Source organism: Battus philenor, unplaced genomic scaffold (genome assembly GCF_028537555.1).
Source record: "Battus philenor isolate CCGP_79_NKW_IND1 unplaced genomic scaffold, ilBatPhil1.0.hap1 SCAF_26, whole genome shotgun sequence".
Lineage (NCBI taxonomy): Eukaryota > Metazoa > Arthropoda > Insecta > Lepidoptera > Papilionidae > Battus > Battus philenor.
Window position 1 is genome coordinate 9,566,213 of NW_027181689.1, and position 19,239 is coordinate 9,585,451.

Genomic DNA, 19,239 nt, shown 5'->3' on the forward strand with positions numbered 1-19,239 from the left:
TTACGACAGTATCATCAACCTTTTGTTGGTCCATCGACATTTCTATTTCCTAATGGTCCTTTCCAAAGAGTCACTTTTAGGGTCCACTTATTGTCTTTAATCCTCGAGATAAGTCCGTCCCATAGTAACTTTAACTTTAAAGCCTGTGTTAAGAATCAGTTATAACAGTTACCTTATTTTGTCTATGTTAATTCACATTTAAAAAAGATTCTTGTTTCAGATCGACCTAAAAGGGAAAAAGATCTTCAATCGATATTTCATTAAGAATGCTGTTACTTTAAATATTTTCAACTAATACGCCGAGAGGACACACAGAGTAAAGTAAAGAAAAACGGAGAAGTTTTTTTGGAAAGTGAAAGAAACAAAAGAAGAGAAAATAGAAACGATGGACACGAAAACTGACACACGCGGCGACCAAATCGAACTAAGCGTACAGGGTGTCAACACGAAACCTAGGTAAGTGTTTTATGTTAAAAAATATCTCCATTATGACCTAAAAATGCTTCTTGTTTTTAACAATATTACAATAGTACTAAACATATGGATCGCACAAGTATAAGTTCCGAAAAGACTATGTTTCCGCAAAAATCTATGAAGGAGGCTTTTGTCCATCAATAGGTATCCTATGATTGCAACTATGATGACTAAGATAAACACATAGTATGAGGAAATGAAATTTTATAAATATTTTAATGACCTAGATTGAGTAGTAGGAAAGATATTTTTATGTACGCGATCAAAGGGTTTATATTGCTTATTGTTTTCAGCGATATGGCAACTAAATCTGATCTCCCTGAAAGAGGATCATGGGCCAGTAAACTGGACTTCATTCTCTCCGTTATCGGCTTAGCAATTGGCCTGGGCAACGTCTGGCGGTTCCCGTATCTTTGTTACAAGAATGGCGGCGGAGCTTTCCTCATACCGTACTTCCTCACTTTATTCCTCGCTGGAATACCTATGTTCTTCATGGAGCTGGCGATGGGACAGATGCTTACCATCGGCGGGTTGGGGGTGTTTAAGATTGCACCGATTTTCAAAGGTTAGTTACATTTACATTAACATAATATTTCTTTTCTCGAATTGATTGTTTTAATAACTAAGATAATAAAGTGGTAAGCCAACTATCGCTCATCGAAGTATAGAGACGGCTATTGACAGAATTTCATGATGGTATAAAATAAAAAGTGAAGAGATTCATGAAAAACAAAAGTAACCAACGCCACTCAGCGGCTTGGCAAGTTCAAGTAATAAAGAATAGACCACGTGGTATGCAAAACAGATTCGGATCAGACATGGGATTTAGGGTTGTAGAGTAGAGTGGATGCCGGGTCTTGTTGAAAATCTATGGGGTAGGCCTGTGTAAGCTGTAAATATAAATAAAATAAATATGCTTCAAAAATCTTTTATATATGAATAAAGAAATAATTATAGATTCATTAGAAAAAATCATATTTTTTACGTATTCTACCAATGTGAAATCTTTAAAGAAAGTATATAAAATTTTATAACCTTCATAAAAGGCTTTTGCGAAGACGGGAAACCATAATGAACGCTATCTTAACTTTATAGGCTTCTAGATAGCGAGGATCGATGAGCTACGAGCATGTAATGGAATTCTGATAAATATTACTTACTTATTTTCCAGAATTTTCTACAAGTGAATGAAATATTCTGCGAAATAAGTTTTTTGATTTAGTTTCTTGCAAGGATTCATTACTTTATACAGGTTAATTCAGAGTTCCCCAAACTTTTTTGTGTCGTAGACCCCTTGCCATGTTTTTCCGTGTTGGGTAGACCCCCTACTTACCTAAGCTCTGAGACTGCGACTCTCAGGTTTTTTAAGTTCAAAATGTATTGCGACCACAAAGCGAATACCAACATCCAACAATTTACACAATTTTGTAAACATGTATAATATTTTTTTTACTTCATATGTACTTTTATAAATAATGTAAATGTTTTGATATTATAAGATAATATGATGTAAGTAAAGAGGTACTATCAGTGTATGTATTGAGATCCACTATCGTGGACCCCCATTTTCATTTCATGGACCCTCAAAATTTTTTTCGCTGACGTAGACCCCCTGAAGGTTGTCATAGACCCCTAGGGGTCGATATAGACCACTTTAGAAATCACTAGGTTAATTGATTTTCGGTGTAAAACCTTTAAAGTAATGAATGTGTAGTTAAAAATCATTGTTTTCAGAAATTATAAATAACGTTACATTTAATTTCGGATTACTTCATACAAAACTTATCTTGTTTCTTATCTACTTTGTAATGCCAGAAGTCTACCTGTCGCATTTCAATATAAAAATATATATTAATGTAACACATTTCTAAGCAATCACTTTATATATAGTCAACTATCGACCATTATAGCGACCATTATATTGAGTGATCTGTTCAAAATATTATTGAGACTTATCATATGGTTTGTGTAAGTCATATTGACCCTATTTTCTATGTTTTATTAACCACTTGATCCTCTGTCCAGGTATCGGCTACGCTGCAGCTGTCATGTCCTGCTGGATGAATGTGTACTACATCGTAATCCTGGCCTGGGCCATCTTCTACTTCTTCATGTCTATGAGAGCAGGTGAGATTTTAATTGCTTGAAAATCTACTTTGATGTATTCTGTCTTGTAGTTAAGCCTCTGGTGGTAAGAGATCTCTTTTATTATTAATTATATGGTCTCCGTAATTGGAGACCTCTCTACATCTTGTCTTATTTTTGGGAATAACACGATTTTGTCTTTAATAATTTTTATTCACATTTCATTTTCTAACATATAGCACAAAATCTTACTTCAAAAGAGACTAATATATAGTGTTGTTAATAAAGGTAGTTGTGTTTCGCATTGTTTCCCGCACGCGCATTTATCAGCGGGCTGGCGGGCAGTGTATCAGTGGGCATGACTACTGCTGCATAGCGAAAGTAGCTAGATATTAGTCCCTTTCTTAGTAAGGATTGACTTCTGCGAAGTAACGCCTGAATCTATTAGATACTTAATCTTACATTCTCATTTATTCTTAATTTCCTTCTTTGTATCGTCTGTCATTCTCTCTTTAATTATCACAGTACGGTAAAGGGGGCTTGACTTACAATAATAGGTCACGGGTTTGATTCCAGATATTGTTTGAGTTATATAACATCATCAGTGATCTTACTCGGTAGAGGAAAACGTGCGTTGGGAACTTGAAAGGCTATAAATAAAACAAAATTCCTTCCTCTATGAGAAGAACTTTTATTACATAACACTTTTTTTCCAGTGATCCTTTAACTTTGTTATTTGGTTAGCACGTAAAACAAGAATTATATGTTTCTTAATTTTTATTGGAACCTGGATAACTATGTCCTCACAGCCTCACAGCATTGTATATTCTACACTTACTGTAAGAGAATTGAGATATTGTTTTATTATATGCGTGGTATATATAACTAATCTCTTAAATGTGTATTATAATCTAATCACGTAACCCAGCCGTAAATAGTCAAAACTGTATTATAGACAAGAAAATTATAATATGCACTAAGTAGGTCTTGCAATATTGTGGCTGTTTTGGGTTAATTCATATTTAATGGAATTAGGCGTTACCTCGCGGATGTCCAACCTAAGTAAGAAAAGGACCAATATTTAGCCACTTCCGCACATACAATGGTAGTCGTGCATTGTTTTCTTACTTGGGTTAATTCATTTGTTCTATCTACGTTCGTATTGTGCTTTGAGGACTCAATTTAACTGTCTCTAAATGTGATCTTATGCTAGTATACTAAGGTGCTATATCGGTATTTTTTAACCTTTTATGTGCCATGCCTCACCTTAGTCTTTCTAAAATTCGTTCGCTCCCCTATCTAACATAATATTTTTTATATGAAAGGGAAAAGGTTAAACTCGTGTCCAGTCAACATTTGTATTGCCCCATTTAATAATTAAATTGCCCCCCTGTGGAGCGTGGGCTTCACTTTGGGAAGCACTATGTTGGAGACTGGACACCCATTTAAATCATCATACTGTTGACACGGCCCAATATTGGGATTAACAATATATTTATCTTTCTTACACTACTTCATTAACCCTTTTCTTGATAATGTATCTGCAGAGATACATCAGAGTTAAAAAAATAGTGGCATCAATTTTGAACGCAAAGTAATCATTTGTATGTGAATGTTTAGGTAATTTCTTAATTTTCGAAAGCTTGTTCAGTTTTTTCTGTTGGCATCCTTGGGTCTTAAAAGTCAAATTGTATGAATTGTGCATTTCCAAAAGTCTTACTCCATTAAATACTTTGTTCTCCTGAAAGGTCCTTCATTTATTTAGTATACATAATTTCTTTATTTTTGGGTTTTTAGACGTACCATGGCGGACTTGCGACAACTACTGGAATACGGCCACATGCGTGAATCCTTACGACCGTAAAAATCTCACCTGCTGGTCCTCCTTCGATATGACAACACTCTGCACTCTCAACGGGAAGAACATCAGCAAGGCTGTCCTCTCCGATCCTGTTAAGGAATTCTGGGAGTGAGTTTTTATAATTTGCTATTCTTTGGCTAATGATTATTGGAATTTGATCTTGGATTACTACTTAGCTGTTTATATCTTGTAAAAGAAGACATAAAATTTGACCTGTGTCAGGATCCAAATTTTAATTGATATATATTAGGCATCCAGCAAATGACAAGAAACGTGTACTGGTCAAGATTTGTAACTAATTAAAGAAAGGCAAGCGTCCCAGCGGAGCAAAAATCAGAATTTAGATATCCTAACATCATTTACTGTTTTTTTTATTGGTAGCCTACTTATGTATCACTCTTTTGTCCTAATAAACCTACCTCTCCCTCTTTCCCAGAACCAATCAACTACCTTGAGATCGTAGGTTCATCTCCACCACTCCCTCTTCTCTTATAAGGTCTCCATGTAAAGACTTTATTTTCCTATCTACCATCACCTACACAAAAGATGTTGCCTAACTGCTATCACTTCATTTTTCAAGTGCTACAATATTTTAGTTCGCCATCAAATTTTTTTATAACAGATTTGATTCTTTAGCGAAATGCTAAGCATAGCTTTAGCCATGGCCAGTCACGTCAGATTTAGTTTGTAGATAGATAATAAGGTCAGAATCCATGACTCCGTGCCGTAAGTCAAGGAGTTTGAAATGATCAAACAATTTCTTCTTCAGGCGTTGTTATATACATGAGGTTAGGACTTGACGAAGTTGCTTAAACTATACAGGATGATAGATTATAAAGTTTATCAACAAAAACGCTTCAAAATTTTGATTGATAAAATGATCATTCTACAATGACATTTTTCTTTATTTTTCTGTTTTAATGCGACGGGCCAATAACTTTTGACAATAAAAAGTCGACATGGAAATATAGTAAACAATAATCATTTTTAAAATATTTTAATATTAATTTGCTAAATGGTTTTTATGCATTAAGTTATTTATTATTTACGAAATAATTAATTTTTGGAAATAGAGTAGTTGGGACGATAGGCTCACTCTTTAAAAGCTTTTACAACAATATCTCATCACTCTGTATATATATAAAGTAAATATACATAGACGTAGGCCATTAATCTTGCTTTCGTATGAAATTGACAAGCTTCCAAAATGACTTATCCGTGAGATAAACTAATATTAATTAAACTGGGTTTGGCTTTACTTAAGACGGGTCATTAATCACTCGCAGGGTCTTAAAATCAATGATTAATGATATTGGAACTCTCACTTCATTGACATGACTATTTATGGGATATTTAATATATATTAGTTGCTAATCGCCGAATCCAAGTCGGAAGAGCAGCGTTCGGGAAGCTCTGTAATATTTTCTCGTCCAAAATACCAATTAAGAAAAGGATCAATATATAGCTACTTACGCCATGCAGCAGTAGTTGTGAAATAGAGTGCACCGCCCGCCAGCCCGCCGACACAGACTCTATGTTTGGCAGTAATCGGTGTAACATTACTCCTGAGGATGCCCTGTGGAGGGTTGAAACACGTGTTGAGTGATTTAACGGTGGTAGTTGTGTAATTCGCATTGTTTACCGCATGCGCATTTGTCAGCGGGTTGGCGGGCGGTGCATTTTATTGCACGACTACTACTGCATGGCGGAAGTAGCTATGTATTGGTCCTTTTCTTACTTAGGATGGACTTCCGCAAAATAATGTCTGAATTCATTAGATATTCAAAAATCAATGTTGAATTGTCCCTTTTCAAAGGTTAATGTGGAATATTTATCGCAGGTTACTGTATGTTAGTATCTTTTAAACTATTCAAACTGGCTAGATTGTTTTCATGATTCTTTATGGAATTACAAAGGCCGCTTCTATCTTTCTAATTTAGTAGAATATTTTTAAATTTTAATTAGGTTATATCTACTTAATATATTACTATAAAATAACTTACACTACTATGTTGGGATTATTTTGAAATCTTCTTAGTATTTTCTTATTCTATGTATTGTACAAAAAAAATTAACTCTTAGATCATTTTAATATGGTAATGTAACTCAATTCCCTCTAGCTTTATTTCCCAACATCGAGCCCACGCCCCAAAATGGGACAATTTTATCGTTAAGAGGAGCATTCGAAAGTAGGCTCGACACGAGTTTAATCCTTTCACTTAATATAAAAACTATGTATGTAACATAGGGGAGTGTGAGAATTTTAGAAAGGCTAAAAAAGGGCACAAAAAAGGTTTGAAAATACTACTCCAGCTGTAGTTATATCTAGTAGATACTTATGTACTTCTTACTTAATATATGAAGAAGCTAGGAGAAGATGAAAATTACCGCTGCTATGAACTACTGTCCCTGCCAGTACAAGTTGAGCCGCTTCCTTTTATCTCTATTAGTCTGAATAAAAATGTTTTTAGTTATTATAAACGTAATAGGACAATGAACTTGTTATATTATTATTACTAATAAGTTATTATTGAAGATATGTTTGTCAACAGACGTCGTGCACTTCAAATATCGAGCGGTATTGAAAACATCGGGAACATTCGTTGGGAGCTCGCCGGAACTCTTCTTCTAGTCTGGATCTTATGCTACTTCTGCATCTGGAAAGGTGTTCGTTGGACCGGAAAAGTTGTCTACTTCACGGCCCTTTTCCCCTACTTCTTGTTAACCGTACTCTTAATCAGAGGTAAGATGATTATTTTCTCTTCTACTTTTTTTTTTGTGTATGTAATGTATATTAAAAATTATAACTTTTTTTCTCTAATTATAGCTTTACAGTATTGAAAAGTGTAAAGCACACATCTTAAACGACTTTTTTATAATTTTTAAAACTTGGGTCGTATATGCCCCACGTGGCCTGAAAGGAAAATCTTCAAAAATTGCCGTAACACGGGACGTCTTAAGGAATATGTCCATTTATCATAATTTGTCTAAGTTTTTTTTATAGTTCTCATGGCATGACTGTTATAGAAAGGTTTTAGGCACACAAAGAAGCATTATACGTAAAACATATAATGTTACTCCAAGTGCCTAAAATCCCTCCCAAAATAAATCATAACCGATCTCTTTCCTTTGCTATCTGTATGACCTTTAATAACTATAATACTTGTAAGTATCCTATGTAATTTCAATATTCTTTGTATTGATATGAATGACTATTTCTTAGCGTATCAAAGGCCGCCACAAAAGGTCCACTAAAATATATCTAGTCCTGGTTGATAAAGAAACTATTATACATTTCAATAAGAGACTATGTTTTTTCCTGATACGTTCCTACGGTCATGGTATTGTATGTTATGAAGATATTGGATGCAGTGAAGTCCACGGATGGGCAGGGTAGGGTGTCTACTCGTAAGTTGTACAATGATGGATACAGGCTGTTTCAAACCTACGTCTTACGGCTAAATGATAATTATATTGCATGATAGAGTGTATCTAAATCTTTTTATAATAATACGTGATAGGTTTAATAGTATTATAAATATATAAAGGATGTTGTATTTTTGATTAGTTTTCTTAAAAAAATCTTTTTTGCAGGTATAACTCTCCCCGGCGCGATGGAAGGCATCAAGTTCTACATAATGCCGAACATGTCCAAACTCCTGGAGTCCGAAGTATGGATAGATGCAGTCACACAGATCTTCTTCTCCTATGGTCTCGGTTTGGGCACCTTGGTTGCTCTAGGCAGCTACAATAAATTCACCAACAATGTGTATAAGTGAGTAATCGCTTCATTGAAACTACAAATTTATGTTTAAACGAATGTGTTCTCAAACATATATATTAATATCTATATATACATATATATATTTATGAGATCTAGTAAAGAAATATATGAATCGAAATTGTAAAGTAAAAAAGGTAAGGTATGAAATGTAAAGAAATGATTAGGAATGGAAAATAATGTGACGGATAAAAGAAGAATGAGTAGGAGATATTAAAAGGACGTAAGAAAACGCAAAAAGTAAGAAAGAGAAGAAAGAGGACGTAAGCTTGAGCAAAACTGTCTCTTGAACCCCTGACTTGGGTTCACGACGAGGTCTTTGGTTGTACGAGAGCTCCCCAAATAAAAAAAGAATAATGTATCCAAGAACACTTGATATTTAAACAATTATTTACGGTCTTTGTTGATAAAATCTAAATTGAAAAAAAAATCGTATGAAAAATTGTGACAGACACATGATAAATACCGTCTAAATTTCGACTCAAAATTTTAACAAATTCAACATGAGTCTGGATGTACGTATATATAACAAAGTTGTTTAAAATTTGTTACACTTTTTTTAGTTTGAAATCTAAAATTAAAAGTTTATCGTCAAATTATTTTTTTTATTTAGCATTCAAGAGATCGAAACTTAGTTTGTTGACTGCTTGACATGATTGATCTTATAATGGATACATGAAAAATTATTATTAATTTAAAAGAGCAACTATTGTTAACAGATCAGCTTTCCAAGCTGGTGGTAGTTTATTACTTATAATGTTAAAATAAATATATCCTGAAAGTGAAATAAAGATATCCTGAATTTTAAAATTTTATCGAATCTGTATAGGATGTTATAAGTGATTATTTATAAATATGAGAAGAATACCAGAATTGAGCTCCCGTATAATGGCAGTCTTTAACTTAAAATAAAGCTATGGGAGGTTTCAACGCAACTTGATTGACACTCACGTACAAACTCAAAGGTTTCCTATGTGTGAGAGAAATATTTCTAAGCTTTATTATTACCTAATAAACCGTTTTTTTTTTCCGACGTTAATTAAAAATTTTTAAAACTTAGACATGATTGTTGAGACGTATTTCTAGGAATGTATTTTCTCTGATTGTATGTAGAGTATTTATCATAGAAGAGTTTGCACCAAGGAGTTCCTATTTTAATGGAGATTGGATAAATAGATGGGTTTATTCAGATAATTGGTTTTAATCGCATCTAACTAATGTTATTGAGTTTAATAATAAATAATGCTAATGTTTAAATGTCATTGTATACAAAATATAACATATTCAATTATCTTTTATAGTCGTTCAAGTACTTTGGCCGCAAAAATAATAAATGTTAAATATTAGTGCGTTAATATGATGGAAATTGTATGTATTACATAATTTTTGGATGCATTGTACATTAATAATTTACGTAAAACAGTCAAAGAAAGTCCTAAAACTGATTTCATGTTTATTACTACTAATATATTACACTTGTGAATACGGTTGTTATAAGACAATGAAAATTTTTGAAATAATTTAGTATCAGACGTATAGATGGCGCTGTACTTAATTTATTGTTAATTAGTTATAAATACTAACTAATAAAATACTAAAAGAATTACATAGACATTTCTATATAATATATCGACTTAATATTAATAGTCTTTATTTTATAATATTATTATACATTAATAATTTTATAAATGATTCAAAATAAATTAACTGTATATATAAGGAGGGAGGCAAAAGTACCATATTGTTTCTAACAGTACTACAGTAATATTTAGATAAATAAATTAATATATATAAATATTATTGTTTATAAGTTATAATCTCAACAAATATTTTTTCTTCAATTTTTTTCTTAATTTATATTTCCAGGGACGCCCTGATAGTATGCTCTGTCAACTCCAGTACATCGATGTTCGCCGGTTTCGTCATATTCTCCGTGGTTGGTTTCATGGCACATGAACAGCAACGACCAGTTGCCGAAGTAGCAGCATCAGGTAATAAAAGATCTCCTGACCTCCTTCCTGACCGTATAAATCAGACTATTATTCGTCGTAAACTGTACATCTGTTCCCTGTGGAATGCTTATATTTGATTTCGTTAGATATTTATATTTTTAGGCATACGGTTTAAATAACTTCTTATGAAATGCAGATGTATGAAAATCTTCAAAAAACGGAATTTTTCTCTGTAAACACGACTTCATGATAATTGTAATGAATTATCTAATTTACAAATATGCTATAGATATATGTAAAAATGATTTAAATAAAAATTTTCTTGAAATACCTTATTCTAATCAGACCTATTGACATTCATACTTTTCTCACTACTGTGATATTTTTCAATTAAAATTTAAATAAGTATTAAGTCATTACATTTGTGTATTTATCTTCCAGGTCCTGGACTGGCATTCCTTGCTTACCCATCTGCGGTCCTTCAACTCCCCGGCGCGCCCTTATGGTCTTGCTTATTCTTCTTCATGCTTCTGCTTATCGGTTTGGACAGCCAGTTCTGCACCATGGAAGGCTTTATCACCGCTGTTATTGACGAGTGGCCCAAACTCCTGAGGAGGCGAAAGGAAATATTCATCGCTATTACCTGCGTTATCTCTTATTTGGTCGGACTTTCTTGTATCTCTGAAGTGAGTTTTGGTTACAAAAGTTTTACGATTTTTTAGTTATCTATTACTGTTTATATTACGTCTGTGCCTTCAGTAACCAAACGAGATACTGTAGTACAGGTTAAATATTTATGATGAAAATGTTAAAGAAACCGTTTTCATTTCAAAACATTTTAAACTAGTTTTTATTTATACCATTGCATCATAAAACAAAAAACAAACAAACACTATAATAATGTTAACACTATTCGCTATTTGCCTCGCAGAATATTTCTCTGTTTAATGTGAAGAGTTTAATGGTCTTTTTTATCTTTTCTGTCTAATATGTATATTTTTTTTCTCACTTATTAGTCTGATCAAGTACAATCAATCAACTGGATACTACTATTGCCTCGAGGAAAGGAGAGGGTAGAATAGTATGAAAAGAGCTTCTCATCGATGCCGTCAAGGCGTTTCAAGATAGACACGATCTTCAAAAATCAAGAGATGTTTGCGAGTAGTATTGGAATGCAGTATGACGTCTACGTTAGCGATCAGTTAATATGAACCCTTGTGATTCTGCAAAAATTTTGATTGAAGTAATTTGTAATACAATAGTTTTTAGTTGAATAATTTCTTTTATTCTTATGATAGTAATACTATATAATAAAACATGTAAACATAATCCATGGAACGAGCTTGTTTTATTCAAATCGATAAATTTTGTTCTTTGGGAACGTGCGGGGATTTACCACATACTATATGAATACTAAATTAAAGGTGTACTAAAATGTTGATTTGTACTACAATAGTTTTAAGTATTATAAATAAATTACATTTACTTCTAGGGTGGCATGTACGTGTTCCAAATACTGGATTCCTACGCCGTTTCTGGTTTCTGCCTTTTGTTCCTGATCTTCTTCGAATGCGTCTCCATATCCTGGGCGTTCGGTGTGAATCGCTTCTACGACGGCATCAAGGAAATGATCGGTTACTACCCGACGATCTGGTGGAAGTTTTGCTGGGTCGGCTTCACACCTGCTATTTGCATTGTAAGCGAATATAATTTCCATTACTTAATTAATTTGTACTATTTTATCGTAGGTAACTTAATTAAAGATGGTAATTACAATATTGTTGGTGTTAACTTTGCAGTTTTTTCACATTTGGGATGTAGTTTCCTCTTCCAATATATAAAATTCTCGTGTCACGGTGTGCGTGATTGAACTACTCCGAAACGGCTCGACCAATTTTAGTGAATCTTAGCGTGCGTATCGGCCAGGGTGGAGATTCGGACAACATCTATTTTTTATCCCCCTTAATGTTAAGGATGGTCCACACCTATTTTTTTTTAGATAAAATATTTTGTTTTTATATTTTATGCTACAGCATACAAAAATACATGCAACCTTAAATTTTGACCCCTTTACAATCAACCTTTATTTTTATTTGTTATTAAAAAACTTTAATTTTTTTTGCAAAATAACGTTTATGGGATCAGCTAATATCTCTATAAGAGATAGTCTATGTACTGACTCAATAAGATATCTCTGAAATCATGAGACTTAGACACTTGAAGTTTTAGGTTACTATATTGCTTAATAGATGTAGGCTAAGAACGAACTTAACAAAATACCTCCCACAAGGGGGCCGAGGGGGCGTTGATTAAGTACAGGAAACGGTACAAAGACAGCTAGTAGAGTATATACCAATCATATCTAGTGCTCATAGGAGGAAGTCATTCATTTTTGGGATTGGCAACCCGGGTATAATTTGGTCTTCTGAGAATGTTTGCGATTAGAAGTGGAAATATTATCTTAGTTACTTTTTGCCTCTCTCGTCGACCATCGCTAAAGTCAAGTCAATTACGCAAAACTAAAATGAAATTTAAATTTATTGTATTAGGTGTTTCTATTCATTAGATGATCAAAGTAAAATTTTTTATTAATATTTTATCTCAAATAAAAAACAGGGTACCGATAAACTATCGCTTTCGTTTCCGATATCTTTTATTATTGTTTGTTTTAGACAATTCTATATATAGTCCACCGAATATACATTCAATTTATAGCTAATTAAAACAATTAAATTCTGAAATTTCACTTTTGCACAAACTTTCTGTATTCCTTCGTGGAAATATTACGTCCCAAGAGAGAATGTCTAGCTCTCTTTTAAAAGTGATAATCATACACAAATTTAGATTTTAATAGTTACAAATTGTATATAATATAGTAAACATATGATCAATCTCGTCACACTAAGCGACCCACACACCTTCTCTAATACAGTAATTATTGTCATCATATCAGATATAGATTGAAGGTATTTAGAATTCTTTGGTGGATATTATTTATTAAACAAATATAAAAAACAAACAAAAAAAGTGTTATCTCTGTCGCACGAAATACAATGACCGACAAAACGTCACATAGGTAGTGTGGGAGAGAGATAGTCCTCTACGAAGCCGAAATTAGCCGAATATCTCTTTCCAAAGGTCGATGTGCAATATTTATCGCCGGTTATTGTACATTATCTTGTTTAACACTATTGGATAAATAAACAAGCTTAACAAAGATATGTTAATAGCATATCCAAATGTATAAGCGACATTTGTTGCGCATAACAATCGTGATGGTTTGTTTGCTTGGATATTATCACATGAGCACTTGACGCAATTCATAACGTATTCATGTAAGCTAATGTAACTTAACATTACGTAAGTTCAAATGGTTATCTACAAAGACTTGTTTCGAATTATGAAAGTAAAACTTATTTGGGTATCTCAGTGTCTCGTGGTAAATCTCAAGATAATAATTGCTGTTTGATTAAATTTTTAAATCAATATTTTAAAAAATAATTTTCAGACATTATATTGGTATTATTATGAATCATATTTTTATTTTATACATGATGAATTTATAGTAAAGCTGTATTCACAAATAATAATAGTACTAACAGCCTTTTGTTTTAGGTTAAAAAAAATATAATTAAAAATTGTAACAGTCGATGACGGATCTATCTATATAATAAAAAAAGTCAAATTAGTATTCATTATCTTCATTGTTTATGCCGTATTTCGTTCACTTATCTACAGAAGAGGCATATGCTGTATATAAGCCTTTTCAATAGATTTTAAGTACCTGCTTGTAGCGCTTGGAAACGGCCTGCAACCAGCGTCTTCCGACGAATTTAACAAGGTTATCTAATGAATGGATGTCCCTACGCTACCATTGTCAATCAATGGTCACTATTGCAGAACCTTAAAGGCTTAGCTGCCATCTATAAGTGCGATTGGTCACTGCCACTTGAACTTGCCACTGATTCACCACTACGATATAATCTTGATTTCGTTTCAAAGCTGTCTGCGTGTAGCATCTTCCGACAATATCATCTTATGGTTGGAGGTCCCTACGTTGCCTTTACCAATCAGTGGATTCCATTTCAGAACCTTAAAGATTTAACTGCCATCTCTTTTGCCCGCTTGGCCACTGCTATTTCAACTTGCCACTAATTCACGTCCACTATAAATTCCCTATACTGTTTCGAAGCGGTCTGCATCTAGTGTCTTCCGACAATTTCACTTATATTTGGAGGTCCCTACGTTGCCTTTACAAATCAGTGGTCTCCATTTCAAAACCTTAAAGATGTAACTGCCATCTCTTTTGCCCGCTTGGCTACCGCTACTTCAATTTGCCACTAATTCACGTCCACTATAGATTCCCAATACTGCTCCGAAGCGGTCTGCATTTAGCGTCTTCCGATAATATCATCTTATGGTTAGAGGTCCTTACGTTGCCTTTATAAATCAGTGGTCGCCATTTGAGAACCTTAAAGATTTAACTGCCATCTCTTTTGCCTGCTTGAACACTGCTACTTCAACTTGTAAGTAATTCACGTCCACTATAGATTCCCAATACTGGTTTGAAGCGATCTGCATCTAGCGTCTTCCGACAATCTCATCTTATGGTTGGAGGTCCCTACGTTGCCTTTACCAATCAGTGGACTCCATTTTAGAACCTTAATAGCTTAACTGTCATCTATTTGCGTGGATGACCACTGCTGCTTAAACTTGCAACTAATGTACGTCTACTATAGATTCCCAATACTAGTTAGAAACAGTCTGCGACTCTCTTTCGGTGATTTTAACAAGGTCTGTCTACCTTATAGATGAACGTCCTGTAATTGTCAATCTGTGGTTTCCATTTTATAATCTTAAAAACTTAACTGATATATATTTGCGGACTGTATATGGCTTCTCGTAGAGAAATCATAGCATTATCTATATTAATATTCACATTAACGTTGAATTTTCAGAGCGTGTTCATCTTCAACTTGGTGCAATGGACTCCGATCAAGTATATGAATTACGAATATCCGTGGTGGTCGCATGCCTTCGGTTGGTTCACCGCATTGTCTTCTATGCTCTGCATCCCTGGGTACATGATCTACTTGTGGCGTGTCACTCCTGGAACTAGAATGGAGGTTAGTTATACTTTACTCACTCACACATATTAAATAGGCTGTAATATAGTCTCTTACGATGATAGATCACCATTTTTATTATTTATTCAGTCACACAAGAGCATTGAAAATATGTAAAAAGGGGTGAATGTATAGCTCATTTCCAGTAAGAAAAAGCATTTTAGAAATTTTGATTATTACATTATAAAATTAATTATTATTTACTATCTGTGTGTGCAGATTTTGTACTACCAAAAGTTATTGGCCTATCGTATTCAAATAGGAATAATAAAGATCTGTTATTTCATCAGCGATCACTTCATATTTGCTGAAAAAGGTGTTGTATCTTCCCTCCTTTAACCCTTTTAGTGCCGGGAGCCGATTTATCGGCTCCTGCTACACTGGCGAGAAGTGCTAGAGCTGATATATCATTTTCTAATTCATTTGTAAATAAACAGAATCAAATTTTTAAATATCATGCCGCAAAACATTACAAAATTCAAAAAAATATTCTAAATAAAAATGCTTATTATTCAATAAATCAATATAATAATAATAATACTTAGCAGAGATGACGCTTGATTATTTTGATTTAGATTAGGCTATATCTATAGATAAAGTGTATGTGTATTAAACATTATTAAAAGATGTGTTTTTGCGGAGTTTTTTCCAGCTTCTTTCCACAACTATAACACCTTGCGAAGCATAGAAGAGTAGAAAATAAAGTATATTAATAAGTTGACCAATAATACTTCTGTTAAAAGTTCCATTTTTGAATAAACAAAAGTTATCTTATGTTACAGAAATTCCATACCATCGTACGCATACCTGAAGACGTACCAGCACTACGCACGAAGATGCAAGCTGAAGAACAAGCAAAACACGCCAAGGCTTAAGATCCCAGTCTTTAAGACCTCAGAAGTTTCATGTAAAAGCGCTCCTTGATATCTGAGGTCCATAAAGAGATGGAAGGACGTCTTATAAAACGCACAATTATTCCTATTCTCTGTATCTTTGTGCCAAATATATAATGGTTTAGTTAATTATTTATCGTATTATTAAATAATATTTTCAATGTAATCTTAATTTTTATATTAATTATTAATTAAGTTTATTAATTAAGTTCTTTGCATTTGTAGACTTCGTTCGGTGCGTTGCGACGCGTTCATGTATGTTTAGTATTCGTGCTATATTAATTAATTTAGTTTATAATTTATAATTAATTATTAATTAATATTATATTCTAAAATAATCTAAAGTTAACTATCCGTTATTATTGTCTTCCATGTAGCGAATGCTTTATAAAGTTTAATTTTAGACATAGTCGTATATAGTTTTAGATAGAAAGTATTTATAAAATCTGGCCGTATTTAATTTTCTGGGTACATTTTGCTTCACTACAGTGTTAATTACAATAAACAATATTTTCGGGTAACACAATCAAATGAAAATTTATTTTAATTAAATATTCATGAAGACTTATAATTTAAAATTCTTATTCCACCGGTGTCAAATTAATAATTAAGATATAAGTATGTTTCCTAAAGAATGTTAGTAGCTAGTTTTAAGATATTAAGAATATATCACATACTATATATTGACTGTCATAAAATTTTTTTAACAGACACATATTCAACTAGAAAAGTAATTGTTAAAAAAGTTTTGTAGACCAAATTTACTAGAAATATCTTTTTAAAATATATTAACACGCATCGGGACGCGTAATACTTTTCATATATCTATATGTAGTAATTAATTAATATAACATTAATTGAATGTTTAAAGAACTTATTTACTCATGGTAATAATTATTGATAAAAGAATATTACGTAAAATTAATTATAATTAATTTAGAATATGTTTACCGTTGTAGTCTTAAATATTGGCTGGTTTGAAATATATCCGAGTACAATGTGTGAAATTTTATGAATATATCAAAATAGAGACCATAAAATTTAACTTCAGTGTTCTGTACGAGACCAAAATAACTTAATCATGTTTCGAAGAATTTTTCTAAATCTGTCTAAGATTTTTACATATTTACTGTAGCATTTATAACAGCGAAAAAAAATATAGATAATCTCGGAGCAAATGTAACAAAAAAATCATATTTAAAAAATATTACTCCTATTTATAATCAACGTATAATGTATTTCGAAAGTATTAAAAAATAAATTATTTAAAAAAATATATAACTATCAATTTTTTAATAAAACGTTTAAAAAAATGAGTGAACATTCGTAGTAAGTATCTTTGTAATTTATATAAATCTAGCTATTAAGATATATAACATTTGAATGTACTTCAAGGGAGATTAGAACTATAATAAATTTTTAAGATAATTAATTTAATACATTTTATTCAATGTTTATAATTAAGTGAATATTTATATAATCAAATATATGTACTTCAATATAAATCACTGTAAAAGCGTATATACATAAAATTATTTGTTATAATTTGAAATTGATTAAAATTTATAATTATATTTAAAAAATCAACGAAAAATTATTATAATGTTTATTTAGCATATTCATATTAATTTATATAATATTTGTAGCACAAAATTTTGCTTTACTGCCTAATATTATAAAAGAATCAAATTAAATAAATATATAAACGTAAATTCAAATGTTGGTATTTTTTTATTAACGTCCCAAGGAGAATAACCTTTTCTGTTAGGTTATATATAAGTCGTTTATACACCTAACTTTTCTTTTTTAAGTTATCACTTAACATAAGGCAGCGAATGCGAGAAGAAATCGTTTAAAAGAAAGTAATAAAACAAAATGATCTCTTTTTTAATGGCATGTTTCAATTAAAAACAATTGTGTCAAAGCCAAAAGCAATGTCATAAACAATGCTTAACTTTGAGCCCCATAAAATCAATGCACATTTAACACGTTCACTGCGGCTTGAGGCCGATTCAGCCTCATGGTAGACTTTGCACTGGTGCGGCGCGTAAAACTCGTGTTTTCTCTCTAGTGCGGCGGCTGTTTACACTCAACCGAAACATGAGGCAGAAAGGGTCTCAACCGCACTACTAGGAAGTTCAGCTTGAGGCTGATTCGACCTCAGCCGCACCAGCTGAAAGTTCTTCAAAATTGGGCCCGCAGTGAACGTGTTAATAAAAAATAAATTAAACAATAATCGTTACTTGTAAAGTAATGTATGTATAATTACGTTTTATTACGTTAGGTGTATACTTGATTCGTAAAACTTTGCCGTTGGTAGCTTACTTTGAAAAGAACACAACAGCCGATAACAATATTTTTATTTTCACGTGTACAATTTAAAACGATTCGTATAGTTTATAAATAAAGTATGTACACATTTGTATTTTAGTTTCTGCGTCAATTTTTTTTTATACGATTACTTTTCGTCATTTCATCACCAAGTCGAAAATGATGAAGTCGCAGACTCAGTAGGTAACTATTTTTTATGACCCCGTTCTTATGGGAATCTCGCTTACACTATCGTATTTGAAAACAAGGACTTTATTTAGCAATAATTTTTAAATTGTTACTATTCTATTTTAGTTTTTCTCTCTCATCCTTCATAATTTCTATTGCTATGTTCTTTCCTTCATAACATCAACTTTTGTTCATTTCCTTTCATTAACAATTCTTTTACGTATCACCTCTCTCTTCCTTTGCCACATTCTTCGATATTATTTAGATCACAATTTCAAATGCCTTATTACTGTTCTAATTTTAATTTTTTATTTTACATGTTTTACGTTGTCCATCCGAGTTGGATTGGGCGAGCGATCTCTTTCTCGAATTTGGACTTATAAAGCAAGACGGTTTATCTGCATTAAAGTTACAAGGTACATGAATCAAAATTACCATGTCCTGCTCCATAAATTTATTTCTTAAAGCTACGTGGTGGTCTAATATCAGAAAGGAACTGGAAACCCTTCAACTTGATGCAGAGACAACCCAGGATAGAGTGGCCTGGCGCAAATTGATAAGGAGACCC

At 32.5% G+C, this 19,239-nt stretch overlaps 1 protein-coding gene across 1 annotated transcript; it reads left to right on the plus strand.

Moving 5' to 3' along the window:
- The first annotated feature begins 385 nt into the window (after window positions 1-385).
- On the plus strand, window positions 386-16,154 carry Gat (GABA transporter). Its single transcript, XM_068768650.1, has 11 exons — window positions 386-456; window positions 768-1,039; window positions 2,500-2,601; window positions 4,357-4,528; window positions 6,973-7,163; window positions 8,015-8,195; window positions 10,068-10,192; window positions 10,595-10,839; window positions 11,646-11,849; window positions 15,112-15,279; window positions 16,062-16,154. The coding sequence occupies exons 1-11, from the start codon at window positions 386-388 to the stop codon at window positions 16,152-16,154; spliced, it is 1,824 nt and encodes a 607-aa protein (XP_068624751.1).
- The last annotated feature ends 3,085 nt before the right edge of the window (window positions 16,155-19,239 follow it).

Coding starts and splice junctions, on each gene's coding strand:
- Gat (XM_068768650.1), top strand. CDS start 386: ATGGACACGAAAACTGACACACGCGGCGACCAAATCGAACTAAGCGTA. Junction 8,196..10,067: donor TTCACCAACAATGTGTATAA/GTGAGTAATCGC, acceptor TTATATTTCCAG/GGACGCCCTGATAGTATGCT. Junction 11,850..15,111: donor TCACACCTGCTATTTGCATT/GTAAGCGAATAT, acceptor TTGAATTTTCAG/AGCGTGTTCATCTTCAACTT.